The 18949-nt window shown below is 45.1% G+C and overlaps 1 protein-coding gene across 5 annotated transcripts in view; it reads left to right on the top strand.

Moving 5' to 3' along the window:
* The window catches only part of IFT140 (intraflagellar transport 140), a 258874-nt gene that overhangs the window by 36872 nt on the left and 203053 nt on the right, over positions 1-18949 (top strand). For all 5 annotated transcript variants that reach the window (XM_084642124.1, XM_084642123.1, XM_084642121.1 and 2 more), the window contains one exon: positions 11463-11638. In XM_084642124.1, the coding sequence (XP_084498250.1) occupies positions 11463-11638 (176 nt within the window). The remainder of the gene's footprint in view (positions 1-11462; positions 11639-18949) is intronic.

The following is an 18949-nucleotide window of genomic DNA, read 5'->3' as shown; positions in this document are numbered from 1 at the left end:
ACTCTCATATCAGTGGACACAAATAGCCTACGGGTATCAGCATGTACCTGCCTACAACTATTGGGACATATGGCGGCTGCTATCTTCGTAGTAAAACACGCTTGACTACACATGTGCTGCCTACAGGGATGGCTGAGCTCGGTATACATACCATGAAAGCACAGCCTGAACAAAAGCCTAACACTAATACCAAAAGTCCAACACTTCTTAAAATGGTGGACAAGTCCAAGAAACTTATGCGCAGGGATCCCATTTCAGCAGGATCCACCATCCATACTGATCACAACAGATGCCTCACTGATTGGCTGGGGTGCTCCCCTGAACTAACATACAATCTGAGGGAAGTGGTCACCCACAGAGAGACACATTTACACATCAACCTGCTCGAATTATGTGCGGTTTGCAATGTGTGTATCCATTTCCTCCCAATAATAAGGAACAAAATCATAACAATCATGATGGACAACATGGCATATATGTTCTACATAAACTGACGGAGGGAGCATGATCTCACTCCCTATGCACAGAAGCCATAAACTATGGAACTGGTGCATAAAGCACATCACCATTACAGCATCATACCTCCCAGGTCGACAGAACATGACAGTGGACACATAAAGCAGACAGGTTTCCCAACAACACGAGTGGGAACTGAACGACAACATCACACAACACATATTCCACATGTGGGGGTTCCCACACTTTGACCTATTCGCAACAGAACGAAACAACACATGTCCAAGGTTTTTCTCACAAGCAGGACTGGGAACACGATCCCTAGGGGATGCCTTTCCCATCAGATGGAACACACCTTTTCTGTATGCATCCCCACTGATACCTTTAATCTCCAGAGTAATACGCAAGATACAAACTGACAAAGCCAAGGTCATACTTATAGTCCATGACGTGGCCCAGACAGACATGATTCCCATACCTGAGACTCATGGCGATCTGCACACCATACACTCTCCCTCTGTGATGCGATCTTCTCACAAGATGAAGGTCAAGCCTCCATCTGTACCTGGAGAAACTTCACTTGAAGGTGTGTGTCCCCCATGACGAATTAACCTGCTCCAAACAGGTTAAACAGGTATTACTAAACAGCAGAAAGACATCCACTCATACCATTTACCTCCAGAAATGGAAGAGGTTCTCCATGTGATGCCAAAACAAACACATAACCACTCTTAAGGCACCTATTCATTTGATCTTTGAGTACATAGTAGAATTAAAAAAATCAAGACGGTCCACAAGTTCAGTTAAAGTACACCTCGCAGCCATAATTGCTTTCCATCATAAGATTGCCGGTGTCTCAGTATTCACACACCTGATCACAAAGCGTTTCCTCACATGTCCCCAGAAATAGGCAACCCCACATCGGCATGGGATCTAAATCTGGTCCTCAGAGGCCTTACCAAAGCACCAGTTGAACCACTTGCTACTTGTTCTCTACTACACCTGTCAATGAAGGTAGCATTCCTGATCATAATTACATCAGTGCGAAGAGTAAGTGAAATAGGGCCTCTTGTGGCCCACCCTCCACAGACCATATTCTTCAAAGATAGTGACGCTATGACCACACCCCAAATTTGTCCCTAAGATATCATCCTTTCATTTCAACCAACCAAGTCACTTACCTATGTTTTACCCTAAACCACATGAGACTACACAAGAGACAATCCTCCACACTCTAGACGTTAGATGTGCTTTAGCATTCTACCTAGACAGAACGAAACCATTCTGAAAATCACCGAGACTTTTCATCTCCATGACTGGATGATCAAAGGAATCCACAATATCAAAACAAAGACTTTCAAAATGGATCTCCAGTTGCATCCATCTATGCTATCAACCAAAAATTGAACCCCCGACAGGGATCAGAGGCCATTTGACGAGATCAGTATTGACCTCAGCAGCCTTTTTGAATAACGTGCCAATCACAGAAATAGTTTGAGCCGCCACTTGGGCTTCACAACACACATTCACAAATCACTATACAATAACGCAAAGCTTAGACTCAGATGCAATACTAGGCCTAACAGTGCCAGCTTCAACTATGCATACAACTCTGAAGGCCACCCATCCATCCTCAGTAGGGCACTGCTCCAATCATCTGAAGTGGAGCACCCACAGGGACAGCACTCAAAGATGAGAGGGTACATCTTGTACAGTGTGTCAAAATACCTTGTTCGCCTCAATAGGCTCAGTCCTTTTTAGCCTTGGAGACTCAGGTTTGGGGCAAGGCGAATCCTTATAGGTGGCACAGGGTCCTGCTACTCCTCTCCTCAGTCAGTCCCTTGTGCTTGTTTTCCTTCCCTTCTGGGGAACAAGTGCAGCCTCTCTACTGGGAAAGTCTAGTGTCTTGCTGCAAACAGCCTACTGGCAACTTCCCTGCTCCTCTCACTCCCTCACTCTTTTCCTCCTGCCACCCAGGGGAGGGTTTAAAAAGGTCCCAAGTAGTTGGAGTCAGCTGAACCTTATTGGTTCCCTAGCAACCCCTTTTCCAGCTGAACCTTATTGTCCCGTGGCTCTCTCTCCTCAGTGGATAGGGAGCGGCCTTTTAATCCCTGGGACTAATTACTACCCCCCTTTTGTAGCTGTTTGTCCGGGGTTTACCACAACAGTAACTGAGGTTCTTCGAGATGTATGTCCCTGTAGGTGCTCCACTACCCACCCTCCTCCCCTCTACTTTGGAGTTCACGTTAAAGACTCTATGATAGAGAAAGAACTGAAGGGCTTGGGTTGTGCGCGTGATAGGTGAGGTGCCACCGACACTGCAAGATAGCTACTGTGCACGCATGCCCCTCCCAGGCACTACTACCAAAAATCTCTGATCAGGTGTTGATGTGTCCTGGTGCTGTTGAAGTGGAGCACCCACAGGGACACACATCTCAAAGAACTTCAGTTACTGCATAAGGTGAGTAACCCTCTTTTTTTTTTTGCTTCTTTTTTGCATTCATTAATCCATAATGGCTCTATTTAAAAAAAAAAATGCAGTGAGATGTTAGTGTAGACCATGGAGTGCCTTTTGTAATTAAAATAAAATAAATGACAATTTAATAACATTTGAAATGTTTATTTTTGTGCTTTTTTACTTGCCTGGAATAGATATATTACAAACATTTCTAAAGCTCTCATCACCATGGTAAAACAATCTACAAAATTCAGTTATCAGACCTTTTATGAGAGTTTGTCTAAAGCAAAGATATTTTCACTCTTGAAATTTACCAACAACTCCTTCATAATGATGTCTTACACAGAATTGTTGTCATGGCTCCATGCTACAGGTGATTGGTGCACTTATGTAGACTTCTGACATGAGATTGCCAAAGTGTTTTATATCCAGGCTCTAGTCTGTTCAAGGTATCCTGAGCTGTACTGAATGCACCCTTGTTGTGACTAGAGTACAGGTATTGACGGATATGTGCTGTTTAGGAAACACAGAAATAAAGGCAAAGGTGGTGGAGTAGCATTGTATATCAATGATGAGGTAGACTGTAAAGCAGTGGTTCCCAAACTTGTTCCGCCGCTTGTACAGGGAAAGCCCCTGGCAGGCCGGGCCGGTTTGTTTACTTGCCGCTTCCGCAGGTTCGGCTGATCGCGGCTCCCAGTGGCCGCGGTTCGCTGCTCCAGGCCAATGGGAGCTGCTAGAAGTGGCGCGGGCCGAGGGACATACTGGCCGCCACTTCCACAGTCAGGAGTTGTAGATCAAGCTGGATGAGCAAGCATCTCAGAGAGGTGATTGAGAAAAAGAAGAAAGCCTACAAGGAGTGGAAGATGGGAGGGATCAGCAAGGAAAGCTACCTTATTGAGGTCAGAACATGTAGGGATAAAGTGAGAAAGGTCAAAAGCCATGTAGAGTTGGACCTTGCAAAGGGAATTAAAACCAATAGTAAAAGGTTTTATAGCCATATAAATAAGAAGAAAACAAAGAAAGAAAGAAGTGGGACCACTAAACACTGAGGATGGAGTGGAGGTTAAGGATAATCTAGGCATGGCCCAATATCTAAACAAATATTTTGCCTCAGTCTTTAATGAGGAGCTTAGGGATAATGGTAGGATGACAAATGGGAAGGAGGATATGGAGGTAGATATTACCACATCTGAGGTAGCAGCCAAATTTGAACATCTTAATGGGACTAAATCGGGGGGCCCAGATAATCTTCATCCAAGAATATTAAAGGAACTGGCACATAAAGTTGCAAGCCCATTAGCAAAAATGTTTAATGAATCTGTAAACTCAGGAGTTGTACCATATGACTGGAGAATTGCTAACATAGTTCCTATTTTTAAGAAAGGAAAAAAAAGTGATCCGGGTAACTACAGGCCTGTTAGTTTGACATCTGTAGTATGCAAGGTCTTGGAAAAAATTTTGAAGGAGAAAGTAGTTAAGGACATTGAGGTCAATGGTAATTGGGACAAAATACAACATGGTTTTACAAAAGGTAGATTGTCTCAAACCAACTTGATCTCCTTCTTTGAGAAGGTAACAGATTTTTTAGACAAAGGAAACGCAGTGGATCTAATTTACCTCGATTTCATTAAGACATTTGATACGATTTGTCATAAATATAAAGGGAAGGGTAAACCCCTTTAAAATCCCTCCTGGCCAGAGGAAAAATCCTCTCACCTGTAAAGGGTTAAGAAGCTAGGATAACCTCGCTGGCACCTGACCAAAATGACCATTGAGGAGACAAGATACTTTCAAAAGCTGGGGGGAGGGAAAAACAAAGAGTCTGTCTGTGTGATGCTTTTGCCAGGGACAAAACAAGAATGGAGTCTTAGAAATTAGTAAGTAATCTAGTTAGATATGCGTTAGACTATCATTTCTTTAAATGGCTGAGAAAATAAGCTGTGCTGAATAGAATGGATATTCCTCTCTGTGTGTCTTTTTGTAACTTAAGGTTTTGCCTAGAGGGATTCTCTATGTTTTGAATCTAATTACCCTGTAAGGTATTTACCATCCAGATTTTACAGAGGTGATTCTTTTTTACTTTTTACTTCTATTAAAATCCTTCTTTTCAGAAACTGAATGCTTTTTCATTGTTCTTAAGATCCAAGGGTTTGGGTCTGTGGTCACCTATGCAAATTGGTGAGGATTTTTACCAAACCTTCCCCAGGAAGTGGGGTGCAAGGGTTGGGAGGATTTTAGGGGGAAAGACGTTTCCAAACAACGCTTTCCTAATAAAAATAAACCTGGATAAATGTTTGGTGGTGGCAGTGGAAGTCCAAGGGCAAAGGGTAAAATAGTTTGTACCTTGGGGAAGTTTTAAGCTAAGCTGGTAAAAGTAAGCTTAGGAGGTTTTCATGCAGGTCCCCACATCTGTACCCTAGAGTTCAGAGTGGGGAAGGAACCTTGACATGGTGGCAGAGCAGTGGGATCAACTTGAAATCATTTTGAGATCAATTTGAGATTTTTTGAACCAGAAAAAGATTTTAAAAAGGAAATTTTTTTTCCTTTGGGCTGCTAGAAAGCAAGTTCCCAACTGGAAATAGTTGGAAGTTTTTTGCTTCGCTTTGGGGCCAGAGCAGAGACAAAAGGGAATTGTCTTTTGTGAGCTGCAGTTTCTCTTCCTAAAGGCAGAGTAGTTAACCTCCTGCAGGGAAATTCACAAGTCTTCACAGACCTGAAGTTTTTTTTTTCTCCTAAGACCAACTAGAGGGGTTTTCTACCTATTTGCCTGGAGACAAAGGTGTTAGGGTTTTGGGGGGGGGGTGTTGAATGTTTTTTATTGTTGTTGGGTTTTTTTATTTTTATTTTTCTGTAGGCTGACAATCACTATCAGAGAATAGGTATCCCATTATAGCACAGCAAAATTTTACAAGCCAAGTTTTTGTTTTGTTTTCTGTGTAACTCTCGGGTGTAAAGTTAGTTAAAAACAGAGAGGTTAGGGTGACAGACTCCTCGGTTCAACAAAAGCTGGAATTAGCCAGAACTGAGGCTGAGGAAAAACAAAAGGAATATGAAAGACAGATAGAACTCATGCGGATGGAGATGGATGTACATGCGGCTAGGGAAAAAAAAACGGAGGCTGCCCACAGCAGGGAAATGGAGGCAAGGGACAAAGAAATGGAGGCAAGGGACAAAGAACTGGAGGAGAAGGAAAAAGAGAGGAAGCATGTGGAGGAGGAGAAGGAAAAAGAGAGGAAGCATGCACTGGAGATGGAGAAGGCAAGGGCTCAGCAGAATATACCAACAAACCCTAGCAATCCTTCTCCAGGTACCACTTCCCATCCCAGAAAGTTCCCCACCTATGAGGCAGGCGATGATACTGAGGCTTTCTTAGAAAACTTCAAAAGGGCCTGCCTTGGGTACAGCATCTCTTCAGACCAATACATGGTAGAGCTGAGACTGCAGCTCAGTGGACCCTTAGCTGAGGTTGCAGCTGAAATGCCTAAGGCACAAATGAACCAGTATGAACTGTTTCAAACCAAGGCGAGAGTCAGAATGGGGCTAACACCCAAGCATTCCCATCGGTGATTCAGAGCCCTAAAGTGGAAACCAGACGTGTCATTTACCCAACATGCCTACCACATTGTGAAACATTGGGATGCCTGGATATCAGGAGCAAGTGTTGAATCTCCAGTAGATTTGCCCTTCCTAATGCAAATGGAACAGTTCTTAGAGGGAATAGAAAGATACATCCTAGATGGGAAGCCCAAAACTGTAATCAAGGCGGAGGAGATTGGAACCAAGTGGGTGGAGGTGGCAGAGAAGAAAAAAACTGGTAGCATTTGGAGCGGATACCAGAAGGGACAACCTCAGACCACACCCTATTACCGGGGGCCACCCAAGGCCCCACCTACCCCCCAAAGAACCCTCCAGACATTATCGTCCCGCCACACCATTCTCCAGGAACCCACCTCGCCCCAGTGACCCATCAGCTGGACGATGTTTTAAATGTAACGAGCCGGGGCATGTAAAGGCCAACTGCCCCAAGACCCCCAACAGATTACAGTTCATTGCACCGGAATCACACCAGAGGTCCTCGGGCCCGGATACCTCCCAGATACCTTTGGAGTGGAGGGAAACTGAGTGTGGGCGGGAAGAAGATCACCGCGTGGAGGGATACCGGAGCACAAGTGTCAGCTATCCATGCTTCCTTAGTGGACCCAAATTTAATTGACCCAGAGATCCAAATGACAATTCAACCCTTCAAGTCCAACTCTTTCAATTTGCCTACAGCCAAGTTGCCTGTCCAGTACAAGGGCTGGTCAGGAACGTGGACTTTTGCAATCTATGATGATTATCCCATCCCTATGCTGTTGGGGGAAGACTTTGACCAATCATGTGAAGTCAGCCAAGAGGGTGGGAATGGCCATCTGCAGCCAGACTAAACCCGCCATCACGCCTAGTGCTGTTCCGGAAACTTCTACCAGGACCTGATCAGAGGTGATGGACCCGGACCCCAGGCCAATGTCTGCAACAGCAGTAGTGGATCCAGTCCCAGAACCGGAACCGGCGGAACAACCAGTACCAGACCCATTGCCAGCACTGGTTTCAGCATTGGCCTGCTAAACCCAGGGTTGTGAGTTCAATCCTTGAGGGGGCCATTTAGGGATCTGGGGCAAAAATTGGTGATTGGCCCTGCTTTGAGCAGGGGGTTGGACTGGATGACCTCCTGAGGTCCCTTCTAACCCTGATATTCTATGACTCTATCTATGACTCTATCCACTGAATCCAGTACTTGCAACCCCAACACCAGAGGGCCCCACTGAACCTGAACCAACAGCAGCCCATAACCCTACACAAGAGGCTCAGCTGGAGCCTGAACCCCAACATAGTGCCCCAGCGCAGAGCGGTTCAAAGTCAACGGAAACAGCCCCATCCCCTACATCGCTTCCAGAGGTACCAAGCCTAGGTCCACAATCCAATGAGGAACTGATGTCTCCAGGATCAAGGGAACAGTTCCAGACCGAACAGAAAGCAGATGAAAGCCTCCAGAGAGCTTGGACAGTGGCACGAAGCAACCCACTGCCTCTCAGCTCTTCTAATCGATCCAGATTGGTTGTAGAAAGAGGACTTTTATACAAGGAAACTCTTTCTGATGGACATCAGGAAGACTGGCATCCTCAGAGACAGTTGGTAGTTCCAACTAAGTACCTGGTCAAGCTCTTGAGCTTAGCCCACGATCATCCTAGTGGCCATGCTGGGGTGAACAGGACCAAAGACTGTTTGGGGACGTCATTCCACCGGGAGGGAATGGGCAAGGATGTTCCTACCTATGTCCGGTCTTGTGAGGTATGCTAAAAAGAGTGGGAAAACCCCAAGACCAGATCAAAGCCCCTCTCCAGCCACTCCCCATCACTGAAGTTCTATTTCAGCGAGTAGCTGTGGATATTCTGGGTCCTTTTCTGAAAAAGTCACGCAAAGGGAAGCAGTACATACTGACTTTCATGGATTTTGCCACTCGATGGCCGGAAGCAGTAGCTCTAAGCAATACCAGGGCTAAAGGTGTGTGCCAGGCACTAGCAGACATTTTTGCCAGGGTAGGTTGGCCCTCTGACTTCCTCACAGATGCAGGGACTAATTTCCTGGCAGGAACTATGGAAAACCTTTGGGAAGCTCATAGGGTAAATCACTTGGTTGCCACTCCTTACCACCATCAAACAAATGGCATGGTGGAGAAGTTTAATGGAACTTTGGGGGCCATGATATGTAAATTCGTAAATGAGCACTCCAATGATTGCAGCAGTTTCTCTTTGCCTACAGAGCTGTACAACATCCCAGTTTAGGGTTTCACCATTTGAACTTGAATATGGCCGAGAGGTTAAGGGGCCATTACAGTTGGTGAATCAGCAATGGGAGGGATTTACACCTTCTCCAGGAACTAACATTCTGGACTTTGTAACCAACCTACAAACCACCCTCCGAACCTCTTTAGCCCTCGCTAAAGAAAACCTACAGGATACCCAAAAAGAGCAAAAACCCTGGTATGATAAACATTCCAGAGAGCGTTGCTTCAAAGTAGGAGACCAGGTCATGGGCTTAAAGGCGCTCCAGGCCCATAAAATGGAAACCTTGTGGGAAGGGCCATTCGTGGTCCAGGAGCGCCTGGGAGCTGTTAATTATCTCATAGCATTCCCCACCTCCAACCGAAAGATTAAGGTGTACCATATTAATTCTCAAAAGCCCTTTTATTCCAGAGAATTAAAGGTTTGTCAGTTTACAGCCCAGGGAGGAGATGACGCTGAGTGGCCTGAAGGTTTCTATTACGAAGGGAAAAGTGCTGGTGGCGTGGAAGAGGTGAACCTCTCCATGACCCTTGGAGATCCAGATCCAGCAGATCCAGGAGCTGTGCGTTAGCTGTGCACCGATGTTCTCAGCCACCCCAGGACTGACTGAACGGGCATACCACTCCATTGACGCACGTAATGCTCACCCAATTAAAGTCCAACCTTACCAGGTGTCTCCTCAAGCTGAAACTGCTATAGAATGGGAGATCCAGGATATGTTACAGATGGGTGTAATCCGCCCCTCTGGAAGTGCATGGGCATCTCCAGTGATTCTAGTTCCCAAACCAGATGGGGAGATACGTTTTTGCGTGGACTACCGTAAGCTAAATGCTGTAACTCGCCCAGACAACTATCCAATGCCACACACAGATGAACTATTAGAGAAACTGGGACGGGTCCAGTTCATCTCTACCTTGGACTTAACCAAGGGGTACTGGCAGGTACCGCTAGATGAATTCGCCAAGGAAAGGTCAGCCTTCACCACCCATGTTGGGCTGTATGATTTTAATGTACTACCTTTCGGGCTGCGGAATGCACCTGCCACCTTCCAAAGACTTGTAGATGGTCTCCTAGCGGGATTAGGAGAATATGCAGTCGCCTACCTTGACGATGTGGCCATATTTTCAGATTCCTGGGCAGAACACCTGGAACATCTACAAAAAGTCTTCGAGTGCATAAGGGAGGCAGGACTAACTGTTAAGGCTACGAAGTGTCAAATAGGCCTAAACAGAGTGGCTTACCTTGGACACCAGGTGGGTCAAGGAACTATCAACCCCCTACAGGCCAAAGTGGATGCTATCCAAAAGTGGCCTGTCCAAGGTCAAAGAAACAGGTTCAATCCTTCTTAGGCTTGGCCTGTTATTACAGGCGATTTGTACCTCAATACAGCCAAATTGCCGCCCCACTGACAGACCTAACCAAAAAGAAACAGCCAAATGCCGTTCAGTGGACCGAAGAGTGTCAGAAGGCCTTTAACCAGCTTAAAGCGACACTCATGTCTGACCCTGTACTAAGGGCCCCAGACTTTGACAAACCGTTCCTAGTAACCACAGATGCATCCGAGCGTGGTGTGGGAGCAGTTTTAATGCAGGAAGGACTGGATCAAGAATTCCACCCTGTAGTGTTTCTCAGCAAAAAACTGCCTGAGAGGGAAAGCAACTGGTCAGTCAGTCGAAAAGACTGTTCATTCACCTGCACGTCCACCAATGTAATATACGCCATCATGCGCCAGCAATGCCCCTCTTCTATGTACATCAGCGAAACTGGACAGTCCCTACCCAAAAGGATAAATGGACACAAATCAGATATTAGGAATGACAATATAGAAAAACCTGTAGGAGAACACTTCAACTTCCCTGGACACACAATAGCAGATTTAAAGGTAGCCATCCTGCAGCAAAAAAACTTCAGGACCAGATTTCAAAGAGAAACTGCTGAGCTTCAGTTCATTTGCAAATTTGACACCATCAGCTCAGGATTAAACAAAGACTGTGAATGGCTAGCCAACTACAAAAGCAGTTTCTCCTACCTTGGTGTTCACACCTCAATGGCTAGAAGAGGGCCTCATCGTCTCTGATTGAACTAACCTCGTTATCCCTAGCCTGATGCTTGCTTGCATATTTATACCTGCCTCTGGAAATTTCCACTGCATGCATCCGATGAAGTGGGTATTCACCCACGAAAGCTTATGCTCCAATATGTCTGTTAGTCTATAAGGTGCCACAGGACTCTTTCCCGCTTTTACAGGTGAGAAGGACACACATGTTAAAGGTAGATGTCTTCCTTTTAAGGTATGCTTTTAGTTTTGGATTTCTTTGAAGAAAAGAGAACTACTTTTTACATGTGTCCTTCTTGTATAAACTACTATACTATTTTAACTCCAACAGTTAGTCTCTAAGGTGCCACAAGTACTCCTTTTCTTTTTGCGAATACAGACTAACACGGCTGTTACTCTGAAACCTGTCAGTATATAAGATGAGAAATAAAATTGTGGTTGTTGACCTTAACTGCGTATTTGCTAGCTTTTCAGCATTTGAGGAACATGTTGTTATTAAAGTAGAACAGAATAGTCTTAACCAAGATTAAGCAAGGCGCTTTTTCTGTGTAGCCTTGCCTCTGAATAACTTACGTTTGTGGGTTTGTCAGACCACTAACAGTATTGATAATTAATTTTGTGGTTTACAGGTGTATTGGAACAGTATGTAACTGGCTTGTGTTTACTGCAGGGTCTGTGCATTACGTGAATGAAAAAGGAAAGACAAGCCATGCATTGAGCACAGACAGTCCAATCCAAAAGCTGCTGATCATGGAGAAGAGGGATGTTTTGGTGGTAATAACAGAGAACCTCCTGTTGTCTATGTACACAATAACTCTTGAGGGAGAAGCAGAGGAAATCATGAAGGTAGGTGAGGTAGGCTGAGGGTTAAGGTTAGGTGCTGCTGTGGTACAACATCAGTTTCTATAGATGTATATTTCCACTTTTACTTTTGCCAACTTTTTCTTGTGTGACAAATTTATTAAGACCCATCTTTATTTCTTGGATAAAACCTTTACGAAAATACATGTTCCTCCCAAGGTTACTCCTGCAGGGATTCTGTGCCCCATATTAAAAATTCTGCAGATATTGTTTATCAAAATAATTCAGTATAATCACAACAGTTTCAATTTTTTTGGTAATTTATTTAAACTACAATAAAGAAAAAAAGCCACTTGGTAACTAATGCCCTGCATTCCAGTTATAATCCTGGATTTTCATTTAAATTATATTACATGACACCAAATGACAAAAAAAAAAAAAAGTAGAACATCATTTTAAATTACTGTGACTTTCACACATGAAAGTCATACAGTTTTGCTAATCATTGTCCTGGACCGGCTGGGTACTTTGGGAAATGCTTGGTTCTGATTGTCTTGACATTTTATTGACTGCTTAGTAAATGTTTTATTTGCCCTCAAAGTATTTTTTTAAATGGGTAAGTAAAATAAATCCTAAACTGTAATCTAACCCCATTGTGTCAGTTTGGCACAGGAAAAAAGTGAGAAAGCATAGAGATCTTCCTAGCTGTTTCCTTACTTTCATTTGCCAAAGTGATGTAATATAGGGACCTTAAAACTTGTACAGGTTTTATGCTCCTGGGGGAATTGATTGAGAATGGGAAGAGTTAACTAACAATAGGAACATTAACAATGTTACTATGCAGGCAGGCTGTTACATTTCTGCCTCAGGAAATGAGATCAATTAACCATCAACAGCAACATTAACAAAAAGAAAAGGAGTACTTGTGGCACCTTAGAGACTAACCAATTAATTTGAGCATAAGCTTTCGTGAGCTACAGCTCACTTCATTGGATGCATACTGTGGAAAGTACAGAAGATCTTTTTATATACACACAAAGCATGAAAAAATACCTCCTCCCACCCCACTCTCCTGCTGGTAATAGCTTATCTGAAGTGATCACTCTCCTTACAATGTGTATGATAATCAAGTTGGGCCATTTTCAGCACAAATGGCCCACCTTGATTATCATACATATTGTAAGGAGAGTGATCACTTCAGATAAGCTATTACCAGCAGGCGAATGGGGTGGGAGGAGGTATTTTTTCATGCTTTGTGTGTATATAAAAAGATCTACACTTTCCACAGTATGTATCCGATGAAGTGAGCTGTAGCTCACGAAAGCTTATGCTCAAATAAATTGGTTAGTCTCTAAGGTGCCACAAGTACTCCTTTTCTTTTTGCGAATAGAGACTAACACGGCTGCTACTCTGAAACCTAACATTAAAAAACTGTGGTTTTGTTTTTTTACAAAAACTATTTTCTTTAATTTAAAAACAATTTTTTTCAGTAATATGATACTAATATTTAATAGGTTTTTTTTTATTCTCAAGAAGTTACAGACCTGTTACTAGGCAGGCAGGCTACTACATTTCTGTCTCGGGGACAGAGCCTTCCTCGTGTATAATAAAAAGACCTACCCCCTCTCCATGCCAGGCGAGCCGCAGTAGCAATCAAGAGGGACAGAGTCTCTCTCGCTTATTGGCCCCCTGATGGTGATCAACATCTCCCTAGTAGGCATGCATGCCCAGCCCTCTTCCCCCTGGAGTTATTTTTGTCTCTGAGGCTGCTCCAGGCACGTTGGAACAGACACGCTGCCTGGACTGCTGGGGAAGAGATGCGTGTTCCCCTGCAGATTTTTTTTTGCATTTTTCTGCGCGGGTGGCACAGAAATATGCAGACTATATGAATTCTGCACCCCTGCAAGGATGCAGAATTCCGTTGGGAGTACAAGGTGGAGCCAAGAATTGTGGTGGTTAATTCAGAAGCATGGGTGTTCTCTTGCATCTCTGGTTTCTCTGTTCTAACCATCTCTGTCAGGACCCTGCTCACTCCTGTTCCTTCTCAAGTCCACAAACGTCTCAGAGACCTTTATCCTGGTAAAACACCCAGTGCCATTTATTTACAGTGTTGGTTCCTAGCACCCTTGTACACTGTTCAGCCTTACACCTACAGTCTTAAGGAGCCCTCAGCTCCTGAGGCAAGCAGGCAAGAGCGATCTTTCTCTGTTTGCTTCCTCTCTTCGCCTTTTCGTATCTTCTGTCTAGTGACATTAGCCTTCCAGCTCTTCTCCACCTGTCAGTTAGGCACAGCTCTTCTTAATGAGGTTTGTTCTGCAGTAATTAACTGGAGCTGCAGTGACCAGAATGCTGGCTCAGGGGCTGCTGCCCAGCACTCTGTCACACCTTCCATTTCTTCATTCTTGCCCCCACCCTAACCCATTCACCCCCATTTGTCCACTCATCTCTACTTTCTTGTCTCCTGTCTATTATCTGTCTACAGACACTGAACATAGAATCATAGAATTTCAGGGTTGGAAGGGACCTCAGGAGGTCATCTAGTCCAACCCCCTGCTCAAAGCAGGACCAATCCCCAATTAAATCATCCCAGCCAGGGCTTTGTCAAGCCTGACCTTAAAAACTTCTAAGGAAGGAGATTCTACCACCTCCCTAGGTAACGCATTCCAGTGTTTCACCACCCTCCTAGTGAAAAAGTTTTTCCTATATCCAACCTAAACCTCCCCCACTGCAACTTGAGACCATTACTCCTTGTCCTGTCATCTGCTACCACTGAGAATAGTCTAGAACCATCCTCTCTGGAACCACCTCTCAGGTAGTTGAAAGCAGCTATCAAATCCCCCCTCATTCTTCTCTTCTGCAGACTAAACAATCCCAGTTCCCTCAGCCTCTCCTCATAAGTCATGTGTTCCAGACCCCTAATCATTTTTGTTGCCCTTCGCTGGACTCTCTCCAATTTATCCACATCCTTCTTGTAGTGTGGGGCCCAAAACTGGACACAGTACTCCAGATGAGGCCTCACCAATGTCGAATAGAGGGGAACGATCACGTCCCTCGATCTGCTCGCTATGCCCCTACTTATACATCCCAAAATGCCATTGGCCTTCTTGGCAACAAGGGCACACTGCTGACTCATATCCAGCTTCTCGTCCACTGTCACCCCTAGGTCCTTTTCCGCAGAACTGCTGCCTAGCCATTTGGTCCCTAGTCTGTAGCTGTGCATTGGGTTCTTCCATCCTAAGTGCAGGACCCTGCACTTATCCTTGTTGAACCTCATCAGATTTCTTTTGGCCCAATCCTCCAATTTGTCTAGGTCCCTCTGTATCCTATCCCTGCCCTCCAGCGTATCTACCACTCCTCCCAGTTTAGTATCATCCGCAAATTTGCTGAGAGTGCAATCCATGCCATCCTCCAGATCATTTATGAAGATATTGAACAAAACCGGCCCCAGGACCGACCCCTGGGGCACTACACTTGACACTGGCTGCCAACTAGACATGGAGCCATTGATCACTACCCGTTGAGCCCGACAATCTAGCCAAACTTCTACCCACCTTATAGTGCATTCATCCAGCCCATACTTCTTTAACTTGCCGACAAGAATACTGTGGGAGACCGTGTCAAAAGCTTTGCTAAAGTCAAGAAACAATACATCCACTGCTTTCCCTTCATCCACAGAACCAGTAATCTCATCATAGAAGGCGATTAGATTAGTCAGGCATGACCTTCCCTTGGTGAATCAATGCTGACTGTTCCTGATCACTTTCCTCTCATGTAAGTGCTTCAGGATTGATTCTTTGAGGACCTGCTCCATGATTTTTCAGGGGACTGAGGTGAGGCTGACTGGCCTGTAGTTCCCAGGATCTTCCTTCTTCCCTTTTTTAAAGATTGGCACTACATTAGCCTTTTTCCAGTCATCCGGGACTTCCCCGTTCGCCACGAGTTTTCAAAGATAATGGCCAATGGCTCTGCAATCACAGCCGCCAGTTCCTTTAGCACTCTCGGATGCAACTCGTCCGGCCCCATGGACTTGTGCATGTCCAGCTTTTCTAAATAGTCCCTAACCACCTCTTTCTCCACAGAGGGCTGGCCATCTATTCCCCATGTTGTGATGCCCAGCGTAGCAGTCTGGGAGCTGACCTTGTTAGTGAAGACAGAGGCAAAAAAAGCATTGAGTACATTAGCTTTTTCCACATCCTATGTCACTAGGTTGCCTCCCTCATTCATGAATGGGCCCACACTTTCCTTGGCTTTCTTCTTGTTGCCAACATACCTGAAGAAACCCTTCTTGTTACTCTTGCCATCTCTCGCTAGCTGCAGCTCCAGATGCGATTTGGCCCTCCTGATTTCATTCCTACATGCCCGAGCAATATTTTTATACTCTTCCCTGGTTATATGTCCAACCTTCCACTTTTTGTAAGCTTCTTTTTTATGTTTAAGATCCGCTAGGATTTCACCGTTAAGCCAAGCTGGTCGCCTGCCATGTTTACTATTCTTTCGACACATCGGGATGGTTTGTCCCTGTAACCTCAACAGGGATTCCTTGAAATACAGCCAGCTCTCCTGGACTCCTTTCCCCTTCATGTTAGTTCCCCAGGGGATCCTACCCATCCGTTCCCTGAGGGAGTCGAAGTCTGCTTTCCTGAAGTCCAGGGTCCGTATCCTGCTGCTTACCTTTCTTCCCTGTGTCAGGATCCTGAACTCAACCAACTCATGGTCACTGCCTCCCAGATTCCCATCCACTTTTGCTTCCCCTACTAATTCTTCCCAGTTTGTGAGTAGCAGGTCAAGAAAAGCTCCCCCCCCAGTTGGCTCCTCTAGCACTTGCACCAGGAAATTGTCCCCTACGCTTTCCAAAAACTTCCTGGATTGTCTATGCACCGCTGTATTGCTCTCCCAGCAGATATCAGGAAAATTAAAGTCACCCATGAGAACCAGGGCGTGCGATCTAGTAGCTTCTGCGAGCTGCCGGAAGAAAGCCTCATCCACCTCATCCCCCTGGTCCTGTGGTCTATAGCAGACTCCCACCATGACATCACCCTTGTTGCTCACACTTCTAAACTTAATCCAGAGAGACTCAGGTTTTTCTGCAGTTTCGTACCGGAGCTCTGAGCAGTCATACTGCTCCCTTACATACAGTGCTACTCCCCCACCTTTTCTGCCCTGCCTGTCCTTCCTGAACAGTTTATATCCATCCATGACAGTACTCCAGTCATGTGAGCTATCCCACCAAGTCTCTGTTATTCCAATCACGTTATAATTCCTTGACAAAACCAGGACCTCCAGTTCTCCCTGCTTGTTTCCAAGGCTTTGTGCCTTCATATATAAGCACTTGAGATAACCTGCTGATCTCTCCTCATTCTCAGTATGAGGCAGATGCTCTCCCCTCACAGACATTCCTGCCTGTGCTTCCTCCCGGTATCCCGCTTTCCCACTTACCTCAGGGCTTTGGTCTCCTTCCCCCGGTGAACCTAGTTTAAAGCCCTCCTGTCACGGTTCCTCCCCCACTCTGAACTCTAGGGTACAGATGTGGGGACCTGCATGAAAAACCTCCTAAGCTTATCTTTACCAGCTTAGGTCAAAACTTCCCCAAGGTACAAAATATTACCCCTTGGACAGGCCGCTACCACCACCAAACTAATACTGGTTACTGGGGAAGAGCTGTTTGGACGCGTCCTTCCCCCCAAAATACTTCCCAAAACCTTGCACCCCACTTCCTGGACAACGTTTGGTAAAAAGCCTCACCAATTTGCCTAGGTGACTACAGACCCAGACCCTTGGATCTTAAGAACAATGAACAATCCTCCCAACACTTGCACCCCCCCTTTCCTGGGAAATGTTGGATAAAAAGCCTCACCAATTTGCATAGGTGACCACAAACCCAAACCCTTGGATCTGAGAACAATGAAAAAGCATTCAGTGTTTTACAAGAAGACTTTTAATAAAAAATAGAAGTAAATAGAAATAAAGAAATCCCCCCTGTAAAATCAGGATGGTATATATCTTACAGGGTAATTAGATTCAAAAACATAGAGAACCCCTCTAGGCAAAACCTTAAGTTACAAAAAAGATACACAGACAGAAATAGTTATTCTATTCAGCACAATTCTTTTCTCAGCCATTTAAAGAAGTCATAATCTAACACATACCTAGCTAGATTACTTACTAAAAGTTCTAAGACTCCATTCCTGTTCTGTCCCCGGCCAAGACGACTACAGACAGACACCCAAACCCTTTGTTTCTCTCCCTCCTCCCAGCTTTTGAAAGTATCTTGTCTCCTCATTGGTCATTTTGGTCAGGTGCCAGCGAGGTTACCTTTAGCTTCTTAACCCTTTACAGGTGAGAGGAGCTTTCCCCTGGCCAGGAGGGATTTCAAAGGGGTTTACCCTTCCCTTTATATTTATGACACGCCCCCCAAATCTCAGCTAGGGTGAAACACTGGCTGGGATTTCTTCCTGGAGCTCTAGGAAAACAGAGTTAATAAGACACATGCATCTCTAAATATACTACCAAGTACATAAAGACTAACAATATTTTCCACATCTCAAGGACGATTTTAACCAGTTGATTCTGGGAAACTTTCACGGGAGAGTGCATCAGCCACTTTGTTAGAAGCTCCTGAGATGTGTTGGATGTCGAAATCAAAATCTTGGAGAGCTAAACTCCACCGAAGAAGTTTTCTGTTAGTTTCTTTGACGGTGTGAAGCCACTTTAGTGCAGCATGGTCGGTTTGCAGGTGGAAACGCCGTCCCCAAACATATGGGCGTAGCTTTTCCAGAGCGTAGACAATGGCATAACATTCTTTTTCAGTGACTGACCAGTTGCTTTCCCTCTCAGACAGTTTTTTGCTGAGAAACACTACAGGGTGGAATTCTTGATCAGGTCCTTTCTGCATTAAAACTGCTCCCACACCACGCTCGGATGCATCTGTGGTTACTAGGAACGGTTTGTCAAAGTCTGGGGCCCTTAGTACAGGGTCAGACATGAGTGTCGCTTTAAGCTTGTTAAAGGCCTTCTGACACTTTCCGGTCCACTGAACAGCATTTGGCTGTTTCTTTTTGGTTAGGTCTGTCAGTGGGGCAGCGATTTGGCTGTAGTGCGGTACAAATCGTCTGTAATAACCGGCCAAGCCTAAGAAGGATTGAACCTGTTTCTTTGACTTTGGGACAGGCCACTTTTGGATAGCATCCACTTTGGCCTGTAGGGGGCTGATAGTTCCTTGACCCACCTGGTGTCCAAGGTAAGTCACTCTGTTTAGGCCTATTTGACACTTCTTAGCCTTAACAGTTAGTCCTGCCTCCCTTATGCGCTCAAGGACTTTTTGTAGATGTTCCAGGTGGTCTGCCCAGGAATCCGAAA

Source organism: Lepidochelys olivacea (genome assembly GCF_965140295.1).
Source record: "Lepidochelys olivacea isolate rLepOli2 genome assembly, chromosome: 10".
Lineage (NCBI taxonomy): Eukaryota > Metazoa > Chordata > Testudines > Cheloniidae > Lepidochelys > Lepidochelys olivacea.
The sequence above is the reverse complement of the archived record's forward strand: the minus strand, read 5'-3'. Positions and strand labels throughout refer to the sequence as shown.